Source organism: Canis aureus, chromosome X (genome assembly GCF_053574225.1).
Source record: "Canis aureus isolate CA01 chromosome X, VMU_Caureus_v.1.0, whole genome shotgun sequence".
NCBI lineage: Eukaryota > Metazoa > Chordata > Mammalia > Carnivora > Canidae > Canis > Canis aureus.
The window spans coordinates 108,448,552-108,466,330 of record NC_135649.1 but is presented as its reverse complement, the minus strand read 5'-3'; the positions used below and the strand labels follow the sequence as shown (position 1 = coordinate 108,466,330).

At 44.1% G+C, this 17,779-nt stretch overlaps 1 protein-coding gene across 19 annotated transcripts in view; it reads right to left on the bottom strand.

Moving 5' to 3' along the window:
* MAP7D2 (MAP7 domain containing 2) overlaps positions 1 to 10,623 on the bottom strand; it is a 108,187-nt gene extending 97,564 nt beyond the window's left edge. For 10 of the 19 annotated variants that reach the window (XM_077889511.1, XM_077889517.1, XM_077889520.1 and 7 more), the window contains exon 1: positions 10,461 to 10,621. In XM_077889511.1, coding sequence (XP_077745637.1) covers positions 10,461 to 10,590 — 130 coding nt within the window. In that variant the 5' untranslated portion in view covers positions 10,591 to 10,621. Of the gene's footprint in view, positions 1 to 10,232; positions 10,353 to 10,460 lie in introns of those variants that run through there. The other 9 variants (XM_077889507.1, XM_077889509.1, XM_077889514.1 and 6 more) reach the window with 3 other exon arrangements.
* Positions 10,624 to 17,779: the final 7,156 nt, after the last annotated feature.

The window sequence follows — 17,779 nt, the reverse complement described above, 5'->3', positions numbered from 1 at the left end:
AAAAGAGAGAGAAAATAAAAGACAACTAAGAGAAATGAAAGCTAACAGGATAGAGTGAAACAGTCCACATTCTGCTTTCTTGACCATTCTGCTATAAAAAGAGCTAATCTCATCCCAGAAGATCAGGCATGTGTGGAAATTAATGGACCATTAATAAGAAGCAATTATTCTTTAGAAATAATTTATGATGGACAAAAACAAAATCAAGTGAAGTAGAAATTTAGGTGAGTGGGGAACGGGAAAAAGGAGAGCAGAAACATGTCTTGTAGTAAGAAAACCGCAATTAGAATTAGTAATTTTTAAAAGAAAATTTGAAGATGTAACTAAAACAGCTTAAATAATACTGGTTACCTAATGAAAATGATCATTTAAGTTTTGTTCATAATACATATCTCTAGTGGGGGGAAATTATCCAAGTGGAAGGAAAGCTATCATAATATTTCACCACCAACTTGTAGCCCTTGACTAGTGTTCCAGACAACCCACACAATTAAGGTAGAAAAGAGCAAAAACTCTTAAGAGGCGATACCACTCCCATGCATAAGGACAGTTCCCACTCTGGTAAGGGGAAAGTGCACCTAGGTACTCAGGGACTAGAATAGGAATCTTGGGTAGGGGAGCATATGGTTTAAAAAATAAGCACATGAGAATCCTATTTTGTCCAGTTTACAATTCAGATGGTTAGTTCAAGTTAAGGGCACATATTAAGGTGTTGTTTTGAAATAGGGACAAAAAGTACTGTTTAATTAAGGGCTTTAAGTGCCTGGTAAAAGACCCAAGCTACAGGAACACTTCCTGCTCTGTATTTATTAATTTCAGGCATTCCTTTATGCCCTCCTTCTGCTTATATAAAATAGAGTAGAAATAAATATGAGAAGTGAGAAAGAGAAAAACAAAAGACAGAAAAACAGAGCTAAGAAGGAAATTAAGCTTACCACACCAACCCAGGTTCCACACTGGTGGATTTGCTAAACCAACAGTTAATTTTTTAAAAAAGATTGATTGATTGATTGATTGAGAGAGAAAGAGAGAGAACATGAGAACAAGAATGTGAGTGGGGAGAGGGGCAGAGGGAGACATAGAATCCTCAAGCAGACTCCCCACTGAACAAGAAGCCCGACACAGGGCTCTATCCCAGGACCCCGAGATCATGACCTGAGCCAAAATTCAGAGTAGACCACTTCACTGACTGAGCCACCCAGGCTCCCCAACCAATAGTTAATTCTTAAATATTTGGTGTCAAAGACTGAGAAAGACCAACTTCTTAGGAGGAAGATAACTTGGTTTGGTCAGGGACTTGTCCTGCAGGCCCTGAAAGTGAGTGCTGGCTAACTGGCCCTGCCCAAGTAAGTCCCTTTATAGCCAGTGCCAGCTCTCTCATATAATCAAATCCAGGACACAGGAGGTGGGAACAATCTGTGAATTCACTGGAACTGCCCAGTAATGTGGTCCCCAGAGTTTGTCCTGTCAACCAATTAGGAACTTGTTGATCATAATGAGTAAGTGGCTTCTGTAAACAGGCAGTCGGGAAGATACAATACCAACTCTGGGAGAGGAGGGGAAAATGCCCAGATCTGACTTCACAGAGCCCATCCCAACCCGGCTTACCAGATCCCACTCAGTACAGAGGATTCCCATTGAACCCCAACACTGAACTTGGAAGATCCTAAGCTGGTTAATATTGCTGTCTCCTCCCATCTTTCTATCAATATTATACCATGCTTTCCATTGATAAAAGCTCAACAATTACCACAAAGTCAAGCCCACCCTCTTTTCACAACCTGTCAGGTCACCAAGACAACATTCTGTGGGAGGATCTTACCACTTGGCCATGCTGGGAAGAGCCAATACAGCTTCTCCTTTCAAGCACCTGGGGAGTAAGCCTATTTTGCCTTATTGTAGGGAAGACCACTTTATCAAAGCATCTTTCCATTTCCACTATGCCTACCCGCATTGGACTGAATACCACAGCACACATTCATACCACTCTCAACAGCACTCAATACCACTGTGCCCTATGTGACCATGGTGCCATTTCTAGACCAAAAGAACTGTCTGCCAAGATGGAAATGCTCTAGATCAGTGAGTGCTGTCCAATATGGTAGCCACTAGTCACAGTTGGCTCCTGAGCACTTGAAATGTAACCAGTCGAAATGGAGATGTGCTGAAATTATAAAATATATACTGGTTTTGGAAGACTCAGTGCAAAAAATACATTGTGAGAGCTCTTATTTAATGATCCTTTATACTAATTACATGTTGAAATGATAATATTCTGGGTATACTGGGTTAAATAAATTGTATTATATTAATTTCACCTTTTTGTTTTTTACTTTTTTAAATGTACCTGTTAGAAAATTTAGAATTATATGTATGGCTAACATTGTATTAGCCAGCATCAACCTATATTATTACTCAGTACTTTTCTTTAAATTGAGTTCATTTTCTACTCATTCTGAAAATATTCATGAAGTTAAAGTTTGATGTACTAGTTGTATTTTTATAATACAATTTAAAAATCTACACACCTATTAACCTAAAATTGAAAAAATAAATTTGTCCACATGTAACCTAAAACCCTTTTGTGTACCACACCCTTTGGGAAATGCTGGCCCAGGGCACAGCTACTCAGATTGTGGCCTGTGAACACGTACCAGTCTCCTTACTGTTCATTATCATTCACAATAGGGATATAAATTGAGAGCTTGCATTTAGAAACACAGGAATTTGACAGAGTAATCTAATATCCACTGATATCTTAGAATCTAGTAACTAATCTAATACTTCAAAATCAGGAGTTATATTTTCCATGTCTTTTACATTTTATTTCTTCAGTAAGTTTTTTTTTAATTCTATTTTACCAAGATATCATATTGGTCAACAACAGACTGGAAGTTAGGGGAAAAAAATGGTCACCAGAATTAGTTTGAGAAACACTGGCTTAGAGTATAAAAGAATCTTCCATGCCCCTTCTGGAGTGATGGCCCAAGAACTGCAATCCTCAGTCATACTCAATAGTGTCCTAAGACAGAAAAGCGTACTAAAGAGATCTTCCAGGGCCCAACAATAAAGGCTGGCACAGAGAGAATAGGAAGTTAATTCCTGGCACACCAGAAATCCTGCTAAATGGAACTTCTCTTTCTCTAAGCATCTTATTTTTAAAGATTTATGCACCTTTTTAAAAAAAAGATTTTATTTATCTATTTGACAGAGAGAGGGGGGAGAAAGGGCACAAGCAGGGGGAGTGGCAGGCAGAGGGAGAGGGAGAAGTAGGCTCCCCACTGAGCAGGGAGCCCAATGCGGAACTCAATCTCAGGACCCTGGGATCATGACCTGAGTCAAATGCAGACACTTAACCACTGAGCCACCCAGGTGCCCTCTAAGCATTTTAATTAATAATTTTTTGCTGTAATTCAATGAAATGTGGGTCCTCATTACCTTTGGGGAGAAAAACTGTGTACTGAGAAAAAGGCACACAAAATCCTTATAAAATGTGGACCTAAAGTACTGAGCTAGATCTCCAGAGGTGTACAGAAGATGTGGGAGGCGTGGCCCATGTGTGAAAGGAGTTTATTACAATCTATTGGGGAAGGCACAGTAGCAGGAAGGTTAAAAATACTTAACTCTGGAGTCAAACACACTGGTTCGCCACTTACTGTATGGCCTTGAGAAAATTATTTCACCTCTTTTACACTCAACATATCTGTTGCAGGAGAGAATCTCTAAAAAAGGAGATTATTCCTCTACCATTAGGTGCTTGCCACTCCTTACATCAAGAGGTAGAGTCTAGTTCCCCTCCCCTTGAATCTGGGCTGGTTTTGTCACTTGCTTTAACCACTGAATGCAAGAAAAGTGACATTCTGGGACTTCCAAGCCTTAAGAGAAATGACAACTCTGCTTCCTCACTATTGAAGCACACCTGCTATGTTGTGAGAAGTCCAAGACAGACTCCCTGTGATTAGATGTCTGGCCCATGACAGGCCATGGTGGACATTATAAACCCATGTGTTCCCAGCCGACTGTGACCCGAGCTGACACCACATGGAATGGAAGAACCACTCAACTGAGCCCACCTAACCCCCAGAATTGTGAGAAATAATAAGTTTGAAATGGTTTGCTACACAGCAATATAGAACTGAAACATCTCTAAAATGAGTATAAAAACAGAAAAAAAAGTATAAAGAGTGGTTGTGTGAAGTAAAGTAAAATAATGTATGCCAAGTGCTTATAATGGTGCCTGGCACAGAAGTGCTCAATAAGTGGCAGCTGTTACCTTTTGAGGAGCTAAAATGAACACATGTGCAGTGTGTAACTGTAGGCTGTCTGGGAGGTTACATTCAGGTTCTGCTGCCTTGCAGGCCCTGAGCAGCCGAATGCACAGAAGGTGAAAAGGCACAAGGCTTTGTGGTGAAACAAGTATTGGACCTAAAAGATGGAGAGCACAGAATGATGGCTTCTAAACCTCTGATACACAGAGACCCACCCATGGACCGCTGGGCAAGAACAACATGTGTCTGCATTAAAGGCTAAAGACCGGGATCCCTGGGTGGCGCAGCGGTTTGGCGCCTGCCTTCGGCCCAGGGCGCGATCCTGGAGACCCGGGATCGAGTCCCACGTCGGGCCCCTGGTGCATGGAGCCTGCTTCTCCCTCTGTCTGTGTCTCTGCCCCTCTCTCTCTCTCTGTGGCTATCATAAATAAATAAAAATTTTAAATTAAAAAAAAAAAAAAAAAAAGGCTGAAGACCGCCATGGCAGAAACCCAGAGGTCTCTACAGAGACGAGTAGATCGGTGGCAGCCCGCAAGTGGCTGGAGGGCAGCAAGGGGGGATGGGCAATGATTGCTAATGGGTATGGGGTTTCTCTGTGGAGTGATGAAACTTCTAAAATTGACTGTGGTGATGGCGTACAACTCTGTGAAAATACTGAAAATCACAGAATTGTGCATTTTTTTTATTTTTATTTTTTTATTGGTGTTCAATTTACCAACATACAGAATAACCCCCAGTGCCCGTCACCCAATCACTCCCACCCCCCCGTCCTCCTCCCCTTCTACCACCCCTAGTTCGTTTCCCAGAGTTAGCAGTCTTTACGTTATGTCTCCCTTTCTGATATTTCCCACACATTTCTTCCCCCTTCCCTTATATTCCCTTTCACTATTATTTATATTCCCCACATGAATGAGAACATATAATGTTTGTCCTTCTCCGACTGACTTACTTCACTCAGCCAGAATTGTGCATTTTAAATGGATGAAATGTATAGTATATAAACACTGTCTCACTAAACTTATTACTACATAATAAAGAGGAAGGTAAAAATGAAGAGAGTGGAGATGACAAAGGAGCAGGAAGCACCCCATAGGGTTGTTTGGGGCTAAAAGAGGTCAGTCTATTTGGCATCAAGAGGAAAAGCAGGTATTTTCAGACAGTGAATGAACCCAGTGCTAGCCAGGAGCTGTGTACCCTAGGGATAGACTCTGCAATTCCAAAGGATCATGGGAATTTGGCATCACAGTTGTGTAGCTCACTCATACCTATCTTCCTTTTCCTTAAGATACAACCTGAACTCTGCTAATCACAGAGTTTTAAAAAGAGGAAACTTCCTAGGCAAAAAGGTAGAAAAAATGCTTCCTGACAAAAAAAGCAGATAAAAGCCTATATTCAGACAGACCTCAGAGGTGAATGAGGGGGATCCCGAAGCTTAGGTTGCCCCAGAGCCTCAGAAGCCAATTCACATTTGAAGCGAGTCACCTGAGATGTGAGATAGGCAGTGGGCAATCCCTCCCAGGCCACAGTACCCCAAGAACAGCTACCTCCAACCACAACCACTTCCTTTTTCTGGTACAATTCACTAATGAGAGGTTGGAGGACAGGGCCAGGGAAAGTTTTCAAATCCTTGGACTGCTGCCAGAGCCAATACAGCACACACACAGTCCCCCAAAACCAGGCAGTATCATTGTCAGCATCATACCCATACCGTCCATCCTGGGAGCACTTACCATGCTGGATGCATTCTGACTTATATCCTGTTAAATCCTCCCAACAAGGCCTACCAGACTGTGCACCAACATCCCCATCTCTTGCCTGCTCAAATCAACCCTGCAAATCCTTGTTTATAAACAGATTCAGGGGCACCTGAGTGGCTCAGTGGTTGAGTGCCTGCCTTCAGCTCAGGTCATGATCCCGGGATCCAGTCTTGCATCAGGGTCCCCACAGGGAGCCTGCTCCTCCCTCTGCCTATGTCTCTGCCTCTTTCTGTGTCTCTCATGAATAAAAAAATAAAATCTTAAAAATAAAATCTTTTTTTAAAAAAAGATTCAATCCATATAATTCCAACAAAAGATGAGAGATGTTCTTTTAAAAAACAAACTATTCCAGAAGATGGGGCATCTGACTAAGGGGAAAACATCTTTTAATCTTGGAGAGGAAGAAGGGTTAGAAATAGAAATGATAGACTTTGACAATTTGCGTCACCAAGGTTGGGACATCAGAAGAGAAAACGCAAAGAGTCAGGCAGACTTTCAGCAGTTTACCCTGAAGGTCCTGCCAAGTCCAAGTCCTATAATGTCATAACTAAACAAGGTCAGAAGTCCCAGACCAAACACAACTTTGGGTCTTTCCATCCTGATCCATGAGTCCTTCCTAATGCCAAGGGGACCTGACATGTTAATACACATGTACAAAGTCAACTTGCTCTTCTTAGGTCTAAGCAGTTTTAGAATTAGAGTGTTCAGGCTGCCAGGCTGGCTTAGTTGGTGGAGCATGCAATTGTTGGTCTCAGGGTTGTGAGTTCAAGTCCAATTGGATATGGAGATTATGTAAAAAATCTTTTAAAAAAAAGAAAGTGTGGGAATCCCTGGGTGGCTCAGCGGTTTAGCACCACCTTCAGCCCAGGGTGTGATCCTGGAGACCCAGGATCGAGTCCCATGTCAGGATCCCTGTGTGGAGCCTGCTTCTCCCTCTGCCTGTGTCTCTGCCTCTCTCTCTCTGTCTTTCATGAATAAATAAATAAATAAATAAATCTTAAAAAAAGAAATTGTTCAAGAATAGTCTTAAATACAACTTTGAGAAAGGATGTAGAATACTGGTTTCTTGAGGATCTACTCTCAGCCTTTCCTACTCAGCCCCATCCTACTCTGGCCCCTGGGGGAGGGTCCCGTGAACTTCCAGTTTGCACCACTTTCTCCTGATCTAGGGCAGGGGATGGAAGATTTCCAAGTGGAAGGACAACAGGGAACCTTACCTTTCCTCAAAGCAATTCTCTCCTTACTATGGAACAATGGGCAAATGAATTCAATTCAATAAACAACATTTGCCCACTGAATGCACCAGAAAAGTCAACAGGGGGATCCCTGGGTGGCGCAGCAGTTAAGCGCCTGCCTTTGGCCCAGGGCGCGATCCTGGAGACCCAGGATTGAATCCCACGTCGAGCTCCCTGCATGGAGCCTGCTTCTCCCTCTGCCTATGTCTCAGCCTCTCTCTCTCTCTCTCTCTCTCTCTCTCTCTGTGACTATCATGAATAAATAAATAAAATCTTTAAAAAAAAAGTCAACAGGTCTTAGGAAACACGCTTTGTAATTCCAATTTCGTGTAATCATGAACTCCACCAACACACAACTTTAATCCAACTCATGAATATTTACTGAGCGTTCCATTCAGTATAGCTGCTCCCAGCATAATGCAACTGTTAAACATCAGTTATAGATTTAGTATGTGCAGAAACTCTGAGGAGTAATATGACCACGCAGCCACCCTCGGTACCAGGTGGCACTGAGAGAGGCACCTATAACCTAGACCCAGGCCTTGTTCTCACGTCAATGCTATAATTGGAAGTAACCGCTAATCAGCTTGAGCACTTACCATGTGTCAGGCACAGCTTTACGGATACTAATTCCTTCATCCTCAAAGCAGTGCTTCTATCTCCCCATGTTGTTCTTTGAGAAAACTGAAGCTCAAGATGTCAAATAACTTCCCTGAGAAAGTGGTGTGGTGGCATTCACATCCAGGCATTCTGGCCCTCAATCTACTCAGCTTCAGCAGCAGCAGTAGCCACCAGCACAGGGTCCAGCTTACAGTGGGCACTCAAAGAACGCCTGCTGAGAGGAGCTGGAAGGTTAATGTAACAGGCAGAATAAGAGTGCTTCCCTGGAGGTGCTGCAGGCACAGACAAGAGGAAGTTCCTTAATTCTGACTGACAGGAGCCCTAGAGGGAGTGAATCCTGGAAAGGAAAAAGGGAAGAAGGGGGCATTTCAGGCTGAGGGAAGCACAGGACCTGTATGACACTGAGGTAGCCTGACAGTTGAGATCCAGTGATTCTTTGCTGGCTAAAGAAATCAAAGCAGATTCAAGCAACAGGCACTTGCTCATCATTAGTTATATGGTGCATATAACAAAGCATTAGAAAGAACCATACATTTGCTAATTTCCATGCTGGGGGTAAATAAAAGGAAAGATAAAAAAGCATCACTGGTGAGTAATGGGAACATGCATAAGATTTCAAGATTGGAAGAACCTTCTGTTAAAGGAAACCACAAGAGGTATTCCCTCACCACCTTCTACAGAGCTCCTAGGAAAACCACTCATAAACTCATATCCCCCAGATGTGCAGGATGAATGTTATTAGGGATGGATCCAAAATGATAAGGCCTCTAGGCAACCAAGAACGATCAGCATCCAGGATGGATAATAAAACTACAATAATCCCGATTTTACTGAGGATGACATTATTTTTCTAAGTATCTACCTTACTAGCCTTCAAAAGAACAAACCATGGTATTACCTGGCACCTAAATTGAACACTCCAATTTTTCCACACCAACTGTAACGCATCCAACTGTAATATTTTAAACCTTCATACGTCTTTTTATGGTTTCGATATCAAATAAAGGAAAACAGCTTTAAGCTAATTTTAATATCAGTGGAGAGTGCATTAAGTGGTTCTACAAAGTTTCCTACTAGGACTTAATAAGAATGCCCCTTTATTAAATTCTTTCAAAGAAATTTAAATCCCACAAATTGCAAGCCTTACCATACAGCCCGTCTCTACCTTTAAGACATGGAAATAGCCTATTATTTAGACTCTCAAATAAAACTGTAAACTTCAACAACCTTTCCAATATTTTCTCCTGCTAGGTCTCCCTCCCCTAAGGCTGATTCTGATGGGTGGGTGGGTGGTGGGTTCTGGGTTCTTCCCTAGCAGACGTATCTGAGTTTCTCAAATTAAGCAAAAAGAATGAAAACAGAAGTATACATATTTATAGAATTTACATCACTAACCTGTGATATTTGTTAAATTCTGCCTTAAAAACTGCACCAAGAAAAACACAAATTGGGAAAAGACTTAAGCCACCTCCTCCTATGAACGATGCAAATGAAGGCCCAATCAGAAAATACCTCCCATCCACCATGAAAAACATGTTTCAAATGATTAAAGCGCATTTCCTTTCACTTCTTTCCCTTCCTTGGTTCACCTCATATACAATATCCATATCTTCACTATTTGATAATTCTTTGAATCATATACTTAAGACCTGTGCGCATCTGTCGTATGCATGTGATACTACAGTAAAAAAATGTTTTAAAAATAGGTCACATTAACTTAAAAAAAAAAAAAGGTGTTGCCTGGAAAAACAGCATGAAATCGGTTTCCCCGCGGCTTGCACCCCCGCACTACCTGCAGCCACTTTACAGAACGTCAAAGACGTGAGACTTGCTTATCTAAAATTCTGCCAAATGTCCTCAAAATCCCCCCCTGCTTCGCTCATTTTTGAGCAGCCCGTCCGGGGACCAGCCCTCCACAGCCCCTAGCAGTTGCAGCCTCGCGGGCTGGGAGACATAGCGGTCGCGCTGCCACTTGAAGGGGCCTACGGCCCCACCAGACCCCTGGGCAACGCGCACGAGGCCTGCGGGGCGCCTGCGGGTGGCAGGGGAACTCCGCGGGGGGCTCGCACCAGGCCGCCCAGGCGGCGCTCCACCTGCCCCTGCCAGTGGGTGACGTGCCGGATCTGCCCCCGGGATGCCGCGAAGCACGAAGCCGGGCCACCTATGGGGCAGGCTGCAGCTGCCGCTCGCGCGCATTTCCCAAGACGCAGAGTGGGCGAGCGCGCAGGCTCCGGCGACCCCCTAGAGCCCTCTCAGCCTCCCCCAGTGCCCCTCACCACCGTGGGCCCAGGCTCCCCACACCAAACACACCTGCCACCCACCCTAGGCCACCCCCAAGTGCACCCACTCACTCAAGCCACCTGAGAAGGGCCCCTGCCACCCGCACCGCGAGCGACGCGGCCCCGGATACGGCGCCCAGTCGACCCCGGGCGGGGAGAAGGGCGCTTAGACCAGCACCGCGCTGCGTCCCCGCCCCGCGCGCTCCAGAGCCGCTGCCCTGCGCGGCCCACGGCGGGGCCGCCCCGCCCCCCGGGGCGACCTGAAGCCCCCAAGCGCCCGCCGCACCCCGGGGGCCCCACCTGAAGGTCGGTGGTTGGGCGGCGAGGTCCGCACCGCGCCTGACTCGGCCATCTTCCCGGGAAGCGGGGGTCCCCGTGCAGCCCCCTCGGTCCCGGTCCCAGCCCCGCCGCCGCCGCCGCCGCGCTCCATCGGGACGCGCCGGCTGCACAGGCGCACTGCCGGAGCCGCCGCGCCGCACCGGACCCGCGCGCACCCGCACGCGCACGCGTCCTCCTCACACAGCGTGCGCACACGGCGTGCACGTGCGAAGTGCGCACCAGTTCTCACGCCGCGCACGCGCACCGCGCGCACACGCGAGGGGCACACCGGCCCTCACAGGGCACGGGGCACGCGGCGTGTACATGCGGCGTGCGCACCACTTCTCACAGCACGCATACAAACCGCGCGCACTTTCGGCGTGCACACCGGTCCTCGCACAGCGCAGAAGCACACATGGCGTGTACACAGTTCCTCATACACTGCTTACATGTGGTGTGCACACGCCAGTGTAAATGCACCTCCCCATACAGTGCGCACACTCAAAGCGTTGTACACACAGGATGCACATTCTCACAGTGTGCGCGCATCCTCAGAGTAACCACAGTGCACGCGTGCTCACCCAGCATGTACATGTTCTCCCACACCGTGGACACACGTCGTCACACAGCCTTCGGACATTCACGCACGCTAGGCGTCCACACACATACACACTGCGGACTGCAGCCCTGGAAACAGTTCCTGGCTAGGGCCTCAGGCAGGTGCCACTAGTGTGGACGCCCACGGACCCTCCCACCTAACGCATTTAGGTTCCAGTCCTCAAGGTGCGCGGGCGGCCGGTGCTAGGTTCTTCCTCAGCCCAGCCAAGGCGTGCGGCCACCCAGGGCAGGGCCACAGTAGCGTGCTGCTCAGCCTGCAAGGCAGGGCAGGGGCATGTAGTCTGGGGACCTAGGCGTTCCAACCATGCCCTCACTCCCTGGCGGATTCCACCCACAGCTACTCGATGGTTCCTTGTTTCCTCGGGAGAAAATACTGCCCAGTTGAGAAATCTCTGCGAGGACCACCTCTCTGGGAAGACACGCAAGGAACTATTAAAGGTGTGTAGCCTTAGGAGTAAGAGGTCGGGGAAGGGTGTGTGTGTGTAATGGTGGTGATGGGATTCTCCTGGACATCCTTTTACCCCTGCCATGAGCATTTATCACTTTTAAAAAAAAACATACAAATTGAAAAAGATATCTTTGCATACATAGTGCTAGTTCAAACTTCCAGGTGTTTACCCAGGTATAGCCTGCCAAGTGATAACTGATCGCAGGGGGGCCCCAGGCTGCACATTTCTCTGTTGGACAGTGACCAGCCCACTGTGGGTTTAACTCCCACCCCTGGGGTAGATAGAAATGCATGGTTAAAAAACCAAATTAAGCTGAATAAGAGTACAAGGTTTCTACTGGAGATAATAAAAGCATTCTAGAATCAGATTATGTGATGGTTGGCTCCATGAGTTTACTGAAAACCATTAAATTGTACATTTTAAATGGGTAAACTCTATAGTATCTAAATTACACAATCTTTTAAAAACCCACCAAGCTCAAACCCTCAGGAACCGGCACCTGAATTAGTAGTGAAAAGCCTGGAGAGTCTCTTTGTGGCACAAAAACATGATGGACGTGTTGGTGACACTCCCAAAGGTGTGTCAGGAATAGGGCACGGCTATGGTGAGAAAGCCAGAAAGGGACTTTAGACACAAATGAGCAGGAAAGCAGGCAAGTGGGGACTGGTCCCTTGGCTGTAAAGAAAAGTTTCTAGGACACCTGAGTGGCTCAGTGGTTGAGCGCCTGCCTTCAGCTCAGGGCCTGATTCCCAGGATCGGGGATCGAGTCCCACATCCGCTCCCTGCACGGACCCTGCTTCTCCCTCTGCCTGTGTCTGTCTCTCTCATGAATAAATAAATCTTAAAAAAAATTTCCTAACCCAAGTAAGATTGAGCCACCTTAATAAAGGTATGGGTGCTGTCTTCACTCCACCCCTCCTTCTTACAGAACTTGGGTAGGAGTTCATAATTCTTTTTTTCTAAAAAAGATTTTATTTATTCTTGAAAGACAAAGAAACACACACACACACACACACACACACACACACACACACAGGCAGAGGGAGAAGCAGGCTCCATGCAGGGAGCCCGATGTGGGACTCGATCCCGGGACTCCAGGATCACGCTCTGGGCTGAAGGCAGTAACTAAGCTGCTGAGCCACCCAGGGATCCCCAATTCATCCAACTCTTGAGCTCTGGTCTTGCTGACATGCCAGAACACCCCACCCTAGTTTTATTCTTTTTTTTTCTATTTTTACTTTCTATTCCTACTTCCATTCCTCCAGTCATAGGCACCTCACGGTTTCATTTTTGTACCTCTGTTTTTCGAATACGTAGTGTTGCGAAGATATGCATGGTCTTAATATATATGTAAATAATATTGCTCAATAGCTATCACGGTTTTTCCTTGCTTGGTATCGCTGTCAACATCTATTCATTGCAGCTGTATACAAATCAGAAACAGATCAGTTATTCATTCTGGTTTATTACTCTTCTTTTTAAAAAAAAAAGTTATTTTAGAGAGAGAAAGAGCACACGGGTGGTGGGAGAATCCTCAAACAGGCTCCTGGCGGAAGGCAGAGCCAGAGGCAAGGCCCCATCACAGGACCCTCAGATCAGGACCTGCCTGAGTGGAAATCTTGAGTAGGAAGCTTAACCGATGAGCCACCTGGGTGCCTAGCTTTATTCTTCTTAAATTACCTATTCAATCCTTGCCCGTCTTTTTATTGAACTATTTGTCTTTTTTCCGGGTGATTTTCAGGAGTTTCTTTTGCTCTGGATAATTCCTTGGAGGTTTAAGTGTTATAAATTCACACAGTCGATTAACCTTTTCTAAGATTAGCACAAAACTCCTTAACTTTTATGCCCAAATCCATCCATTTATAAAGCTTCTTATATGGCAATAATACCAAACTTACAGAAAAGTTGTGAGTTTGCAAAGGACACTCATATACCCTTTACTCGGATTCACCTATTGTTAACATTTTACCCCATTTATCGTGTTATCTCTTTATCCTCAACTGTTTTTTGAGTTAATTGCATACATGTAAATGACCCTTTATCCCTTAATACTTCAATGTAGATTTCCTTTTTTTTTTTTTTTTTAGTTTTTTAAAGATTTTATTTATTCATGAGAGACGGGGGAGGGGGGAGCAGAGACACAGGCAGAGGGAGAAGCAGGCTCCATGCAGGGAGCCCGACACAGGACTCGATCCCGGGACTCCAGGATCACGCCTTGGGCCGAAGGCAGGCACCAAACCACTGAGCCACCCAGGGATCCCTCAATGTGTATTTCCTAATAAGAATTTTTTTTTTTTAGAATATTCTTTTACAACCATATTAGTTATTAACTTCAGTAAATATAACATGGATACAGTAATTTTACCTAATTGGTTGCCAGGTTCTCCACCGTAGAGGTACTAATAGACAATCTGTGGGGAGGCACTGTAAAGCCATGCAAATATCCTACTCCTTGTCAAAACTTCCTCCTAAGACTTAGCAACCATCCACAATTCTTGATCCTGGTCTTTCCCATGGTTAAAAAAATAAATCAACTTTTCACCTGATGGTTTGTACTTTAGGAGTTTTTTTTTTTTTTTAATGCAGCTTTAAAAGGCCCAATTGTGGGACGTTTATTGCAGCCTTTCAACCCTAGTGGAGATGGGAGTCAAGGGGAAAAGGGATAAATTCAAACCACAACCATCACATAGTTAGAACAAAGAGCTATTATTTTATATTTCTGACTCCAGGATAGTCTATACCTCTACTCCAAAGCAATTTATTTTCAGTCTATGGTGTGATAGGGATCCTTATTTACTTTTCTCTGTAAAGTGTAGCTTCTCAGCATCATCCATTAAATAATCTGTCCTGGGATGTCTGGATGGCTCAGTGGTTGAGCATCTGCCTTCAGCTCAGGTTGTGATCCTGCAGTCCCAGGATCAAGTCCCACATTGGGCTCCCTGCATGGAGCCTGCTTCTCCCTCTGCCTGTCTCTCATGGAAATAAATTTTTTTGAAAATCCTTTCCCCAAAGATTCCAAAACCACTTTTATCATATACCAAATTCTCATATATACATGGACTGGTTCTGAGCTCTGTTCTGATGTTTTTGTTACTGCATCTATTCATCACTATGGCATTACTTATTACTTGACCAAGAGGTCTGCTTTCCTATTTTTAGAATTCTCAGAAATTCATGACTTCCATATGAACTTATTTTAGAATCAGTTTTTCTACAACTTCCCTCCCATCTATCATGATGGAGTATTATTAAGATTTTATTTATTCATGAGAGAGACAGAGAGAGGCAGACACAGGCAGAGGGAGTAGGCTCCATGCAGGGAGCCTGACGTGAGACTCAATCCTGGGTCTCCAGGATCACACCCTGGGCTGAAGGTGGCGCTCAACCGCTGAGCCACCTGGACTTCATGATGGAGTATTAATTGTAATTATATTGAAATCAGAGGGGCACCTGGGTAGCTCAGTTAAGCGTCTGCCTTCGGCTCAAGTCATGATCGTGGAGTCCTGGGATCGAGCCTCACATCAGGCTCTCTGCTTAGCAAGGAGTCTACTTCTCCCTCTGACTACGCCCCCCTCCACCCGCTCATTCTCCTTCTCTCTCTCAAATAAACATCTTTAAAAAAGGAATCACAGATTACTTTGGAGAATTGGCATTTTTATAGTATATCATCTATGAATACAATGTCTATTTAAGTCTAAATTAAAGTTTTAGTTTGCTGGGCTTTTTCCAGTAGATTAACTTCCGAAAAATCTAGTTATACTTGAATGGTTATCTTAAAACCTATTATACCATTTAGTTGTTAGTCTAGTGCAGTTCTCAAATTTTTTGTCTGAGACCCATACCAGCAGAGGTTGGCAAACTATAGCCCATGAATGGGTCAAATGTAGCCTGCCACCTATTTCATATACTCAAGTTTTATTGGAATATAGACACACTCATTTCTGTTACTACAGCCGCTTTTGTGCTACAATGGCAGAACTGAGTAGTTTTAAGAGACCATATGGGCTACAAACCCTAAAATACTATCTGGTCCTTTAAAGTTTGCCAACCCCTACTCTTAACCTAAAAGGGAGACTCCCAAAGAACCTTTCTAATAGTGGTAGATGTTGTTTTCCAAAACTTTTTAAAAAAGTAACCTCTATACTCAACCTGGAGCTCATGACCTCATGACCCCAAGATCGAGAGTGGCACGCTCCTACCTACTGAGCCAGCCAGGAACCCCAGGCATTCCAACTTTTTACTTGATAGCACAAATGTTAATATTGGCAACACTCAGTTTTCCTTGAAATGACAAGTTCACTGATAGGTTATATCCATGAATACTGATGTATTAGAAATTTTAAAAAAATATTTAATTTCAGGGCAGCCCCAGCGGCTCAGTGGTTTAGTGCTGCCTTCAGCCCAGGGCGTGATCCTGGAGTCCCAGGGTCGAGTCCCACGTCAGGTTCCCTGCATGGAGCCTGCTTCTCTCTGCCTCTCTCTCTGTGTGTGTGGGTCTCTCATGAATAAATAAATAAAATCTTTAAAGAAATTTAATTTTAATTCAAAACTAAACCCGATGCTTTAATATATTTCTAATGAAAAGTTAAAAACAAAAAAAAATTAAGTGTTATTGTTTCACATTTTTGCAAATCTCTTTACTGTTTGGCCTAATAGTAGACTCAGATCTGCTTTTGTATTTAATGTGTTATAGTATGTTCTTTTAGTTAAGGCATATGAAGAAAATCTGACCTCAGAGGCATGTAGTTTAGTTGGAAAAGGAAGAAACATTCTCATAGTCTCTTCAGATAATTGTGTACTTTTGATTCCATACCCTATATTGATAATGGTAATGTCTTCAAAGGTTAGCGGCAGTGTGGAATCGAACACTGAATCAATGATCTTTCTATTCTATTACATTAAAATCCACTGATCATTTAGAAAATACTGGTTGATTCAGCTATGAAGATCTTCCAAGTGTCAACACCTTTAAGACACATTAATATGATCACTAATCTCTTGTCTTTACTGTGATAAGATACTAGTTTTTCGAAACTTAATTTTTGCTTGAAAGCTTAAATCTTACCAACACCAACAAGTGTTGCCAGTTGTCTTCCTTGGGGAACAGCCTCAGCACATTCATTTTTGAAAAAATGTTTGACCACAAACCTAGGTTTCAATAACCAGTTTGTCATTGTCCTTTTAAAGGAAAAATAGTGTTCATGAAAAACAGTGGCAAATTCAGCTTGCAACTCAAACACACAAGGGTTTTTCCTTAAAGACAACTGTTATACTTCACAGTATGCCTAAGTGCTTTATTGTAGCACTTCCTACTTTATCACATGCAATATTAAAAAGGTGTGTACTCAAGGGCTGGATTTAATGAGATTAATAATTTTTATTGCTTCTCAGGGGCATTCTTAAGTAGAATTGGCTTTAAAAAAAGATTTTAGAGAGTGCATGCTTGCAAATGAGCACAAGCAGGAGGAGCAGAGGGAGAGAGAGGATGAAGCAGACTTCTTGCTGACCATGAAGCCCAATTGGGGGCAGGGGGCTTGAGCTCAAGACCCAAACTGAAACTAAGAGTCAGAGGTTTAACCAAGTATGTCACCCAGGCGCCCCGTAAGATTGGCTTTTTAGATTGTTTCTATATTTGCTTCTGGTAGATAACCTTTATCAAGTAAACAGAATTCCAATTATTCTTGGATTTCTAAGGGATTTAAAATCATAAATATGCATTGATCCTTATTAAATTTGCAAAAATCCAACTAATTCTATACCTGATACTCCAGTGGATCATAACTGGAATGGAGTATCAGATATAGGGTATTTAACTCAGATTCTGTTCCTACTTTTTTTTTTTTTAAAGATTTTATTTATTCATGGGAGATACAGAGAGAGGTAGAGACACAGGCAGAGGGATAGAAGCAGGCTCCATACAGAGAGCACGACGTGGGACTTGATCGCGGGCCTCCAGGATCACACCCTGGGCTGAAGGCGGAGCTAAACCACTGAGCCACTGGGACTGCCCTGTCCATACTTTTTGATCTGCCCATTATCAAACTGTAAACTGAACAAAGCCTGGATTTAAACAGAAAAGACAGTTTTAAAAAGTGAGCAGGCTGGGGGAGGGGGGGGAAAGTGAGCAAGTTGACCAGGATATCTGCTTCATCCATGTATCTCTGCAGAACACAAAATAAGGTCCAGTGAATGTGATTTTGGCAATCTGAGGTCATTCTGGACAACTGATCTACT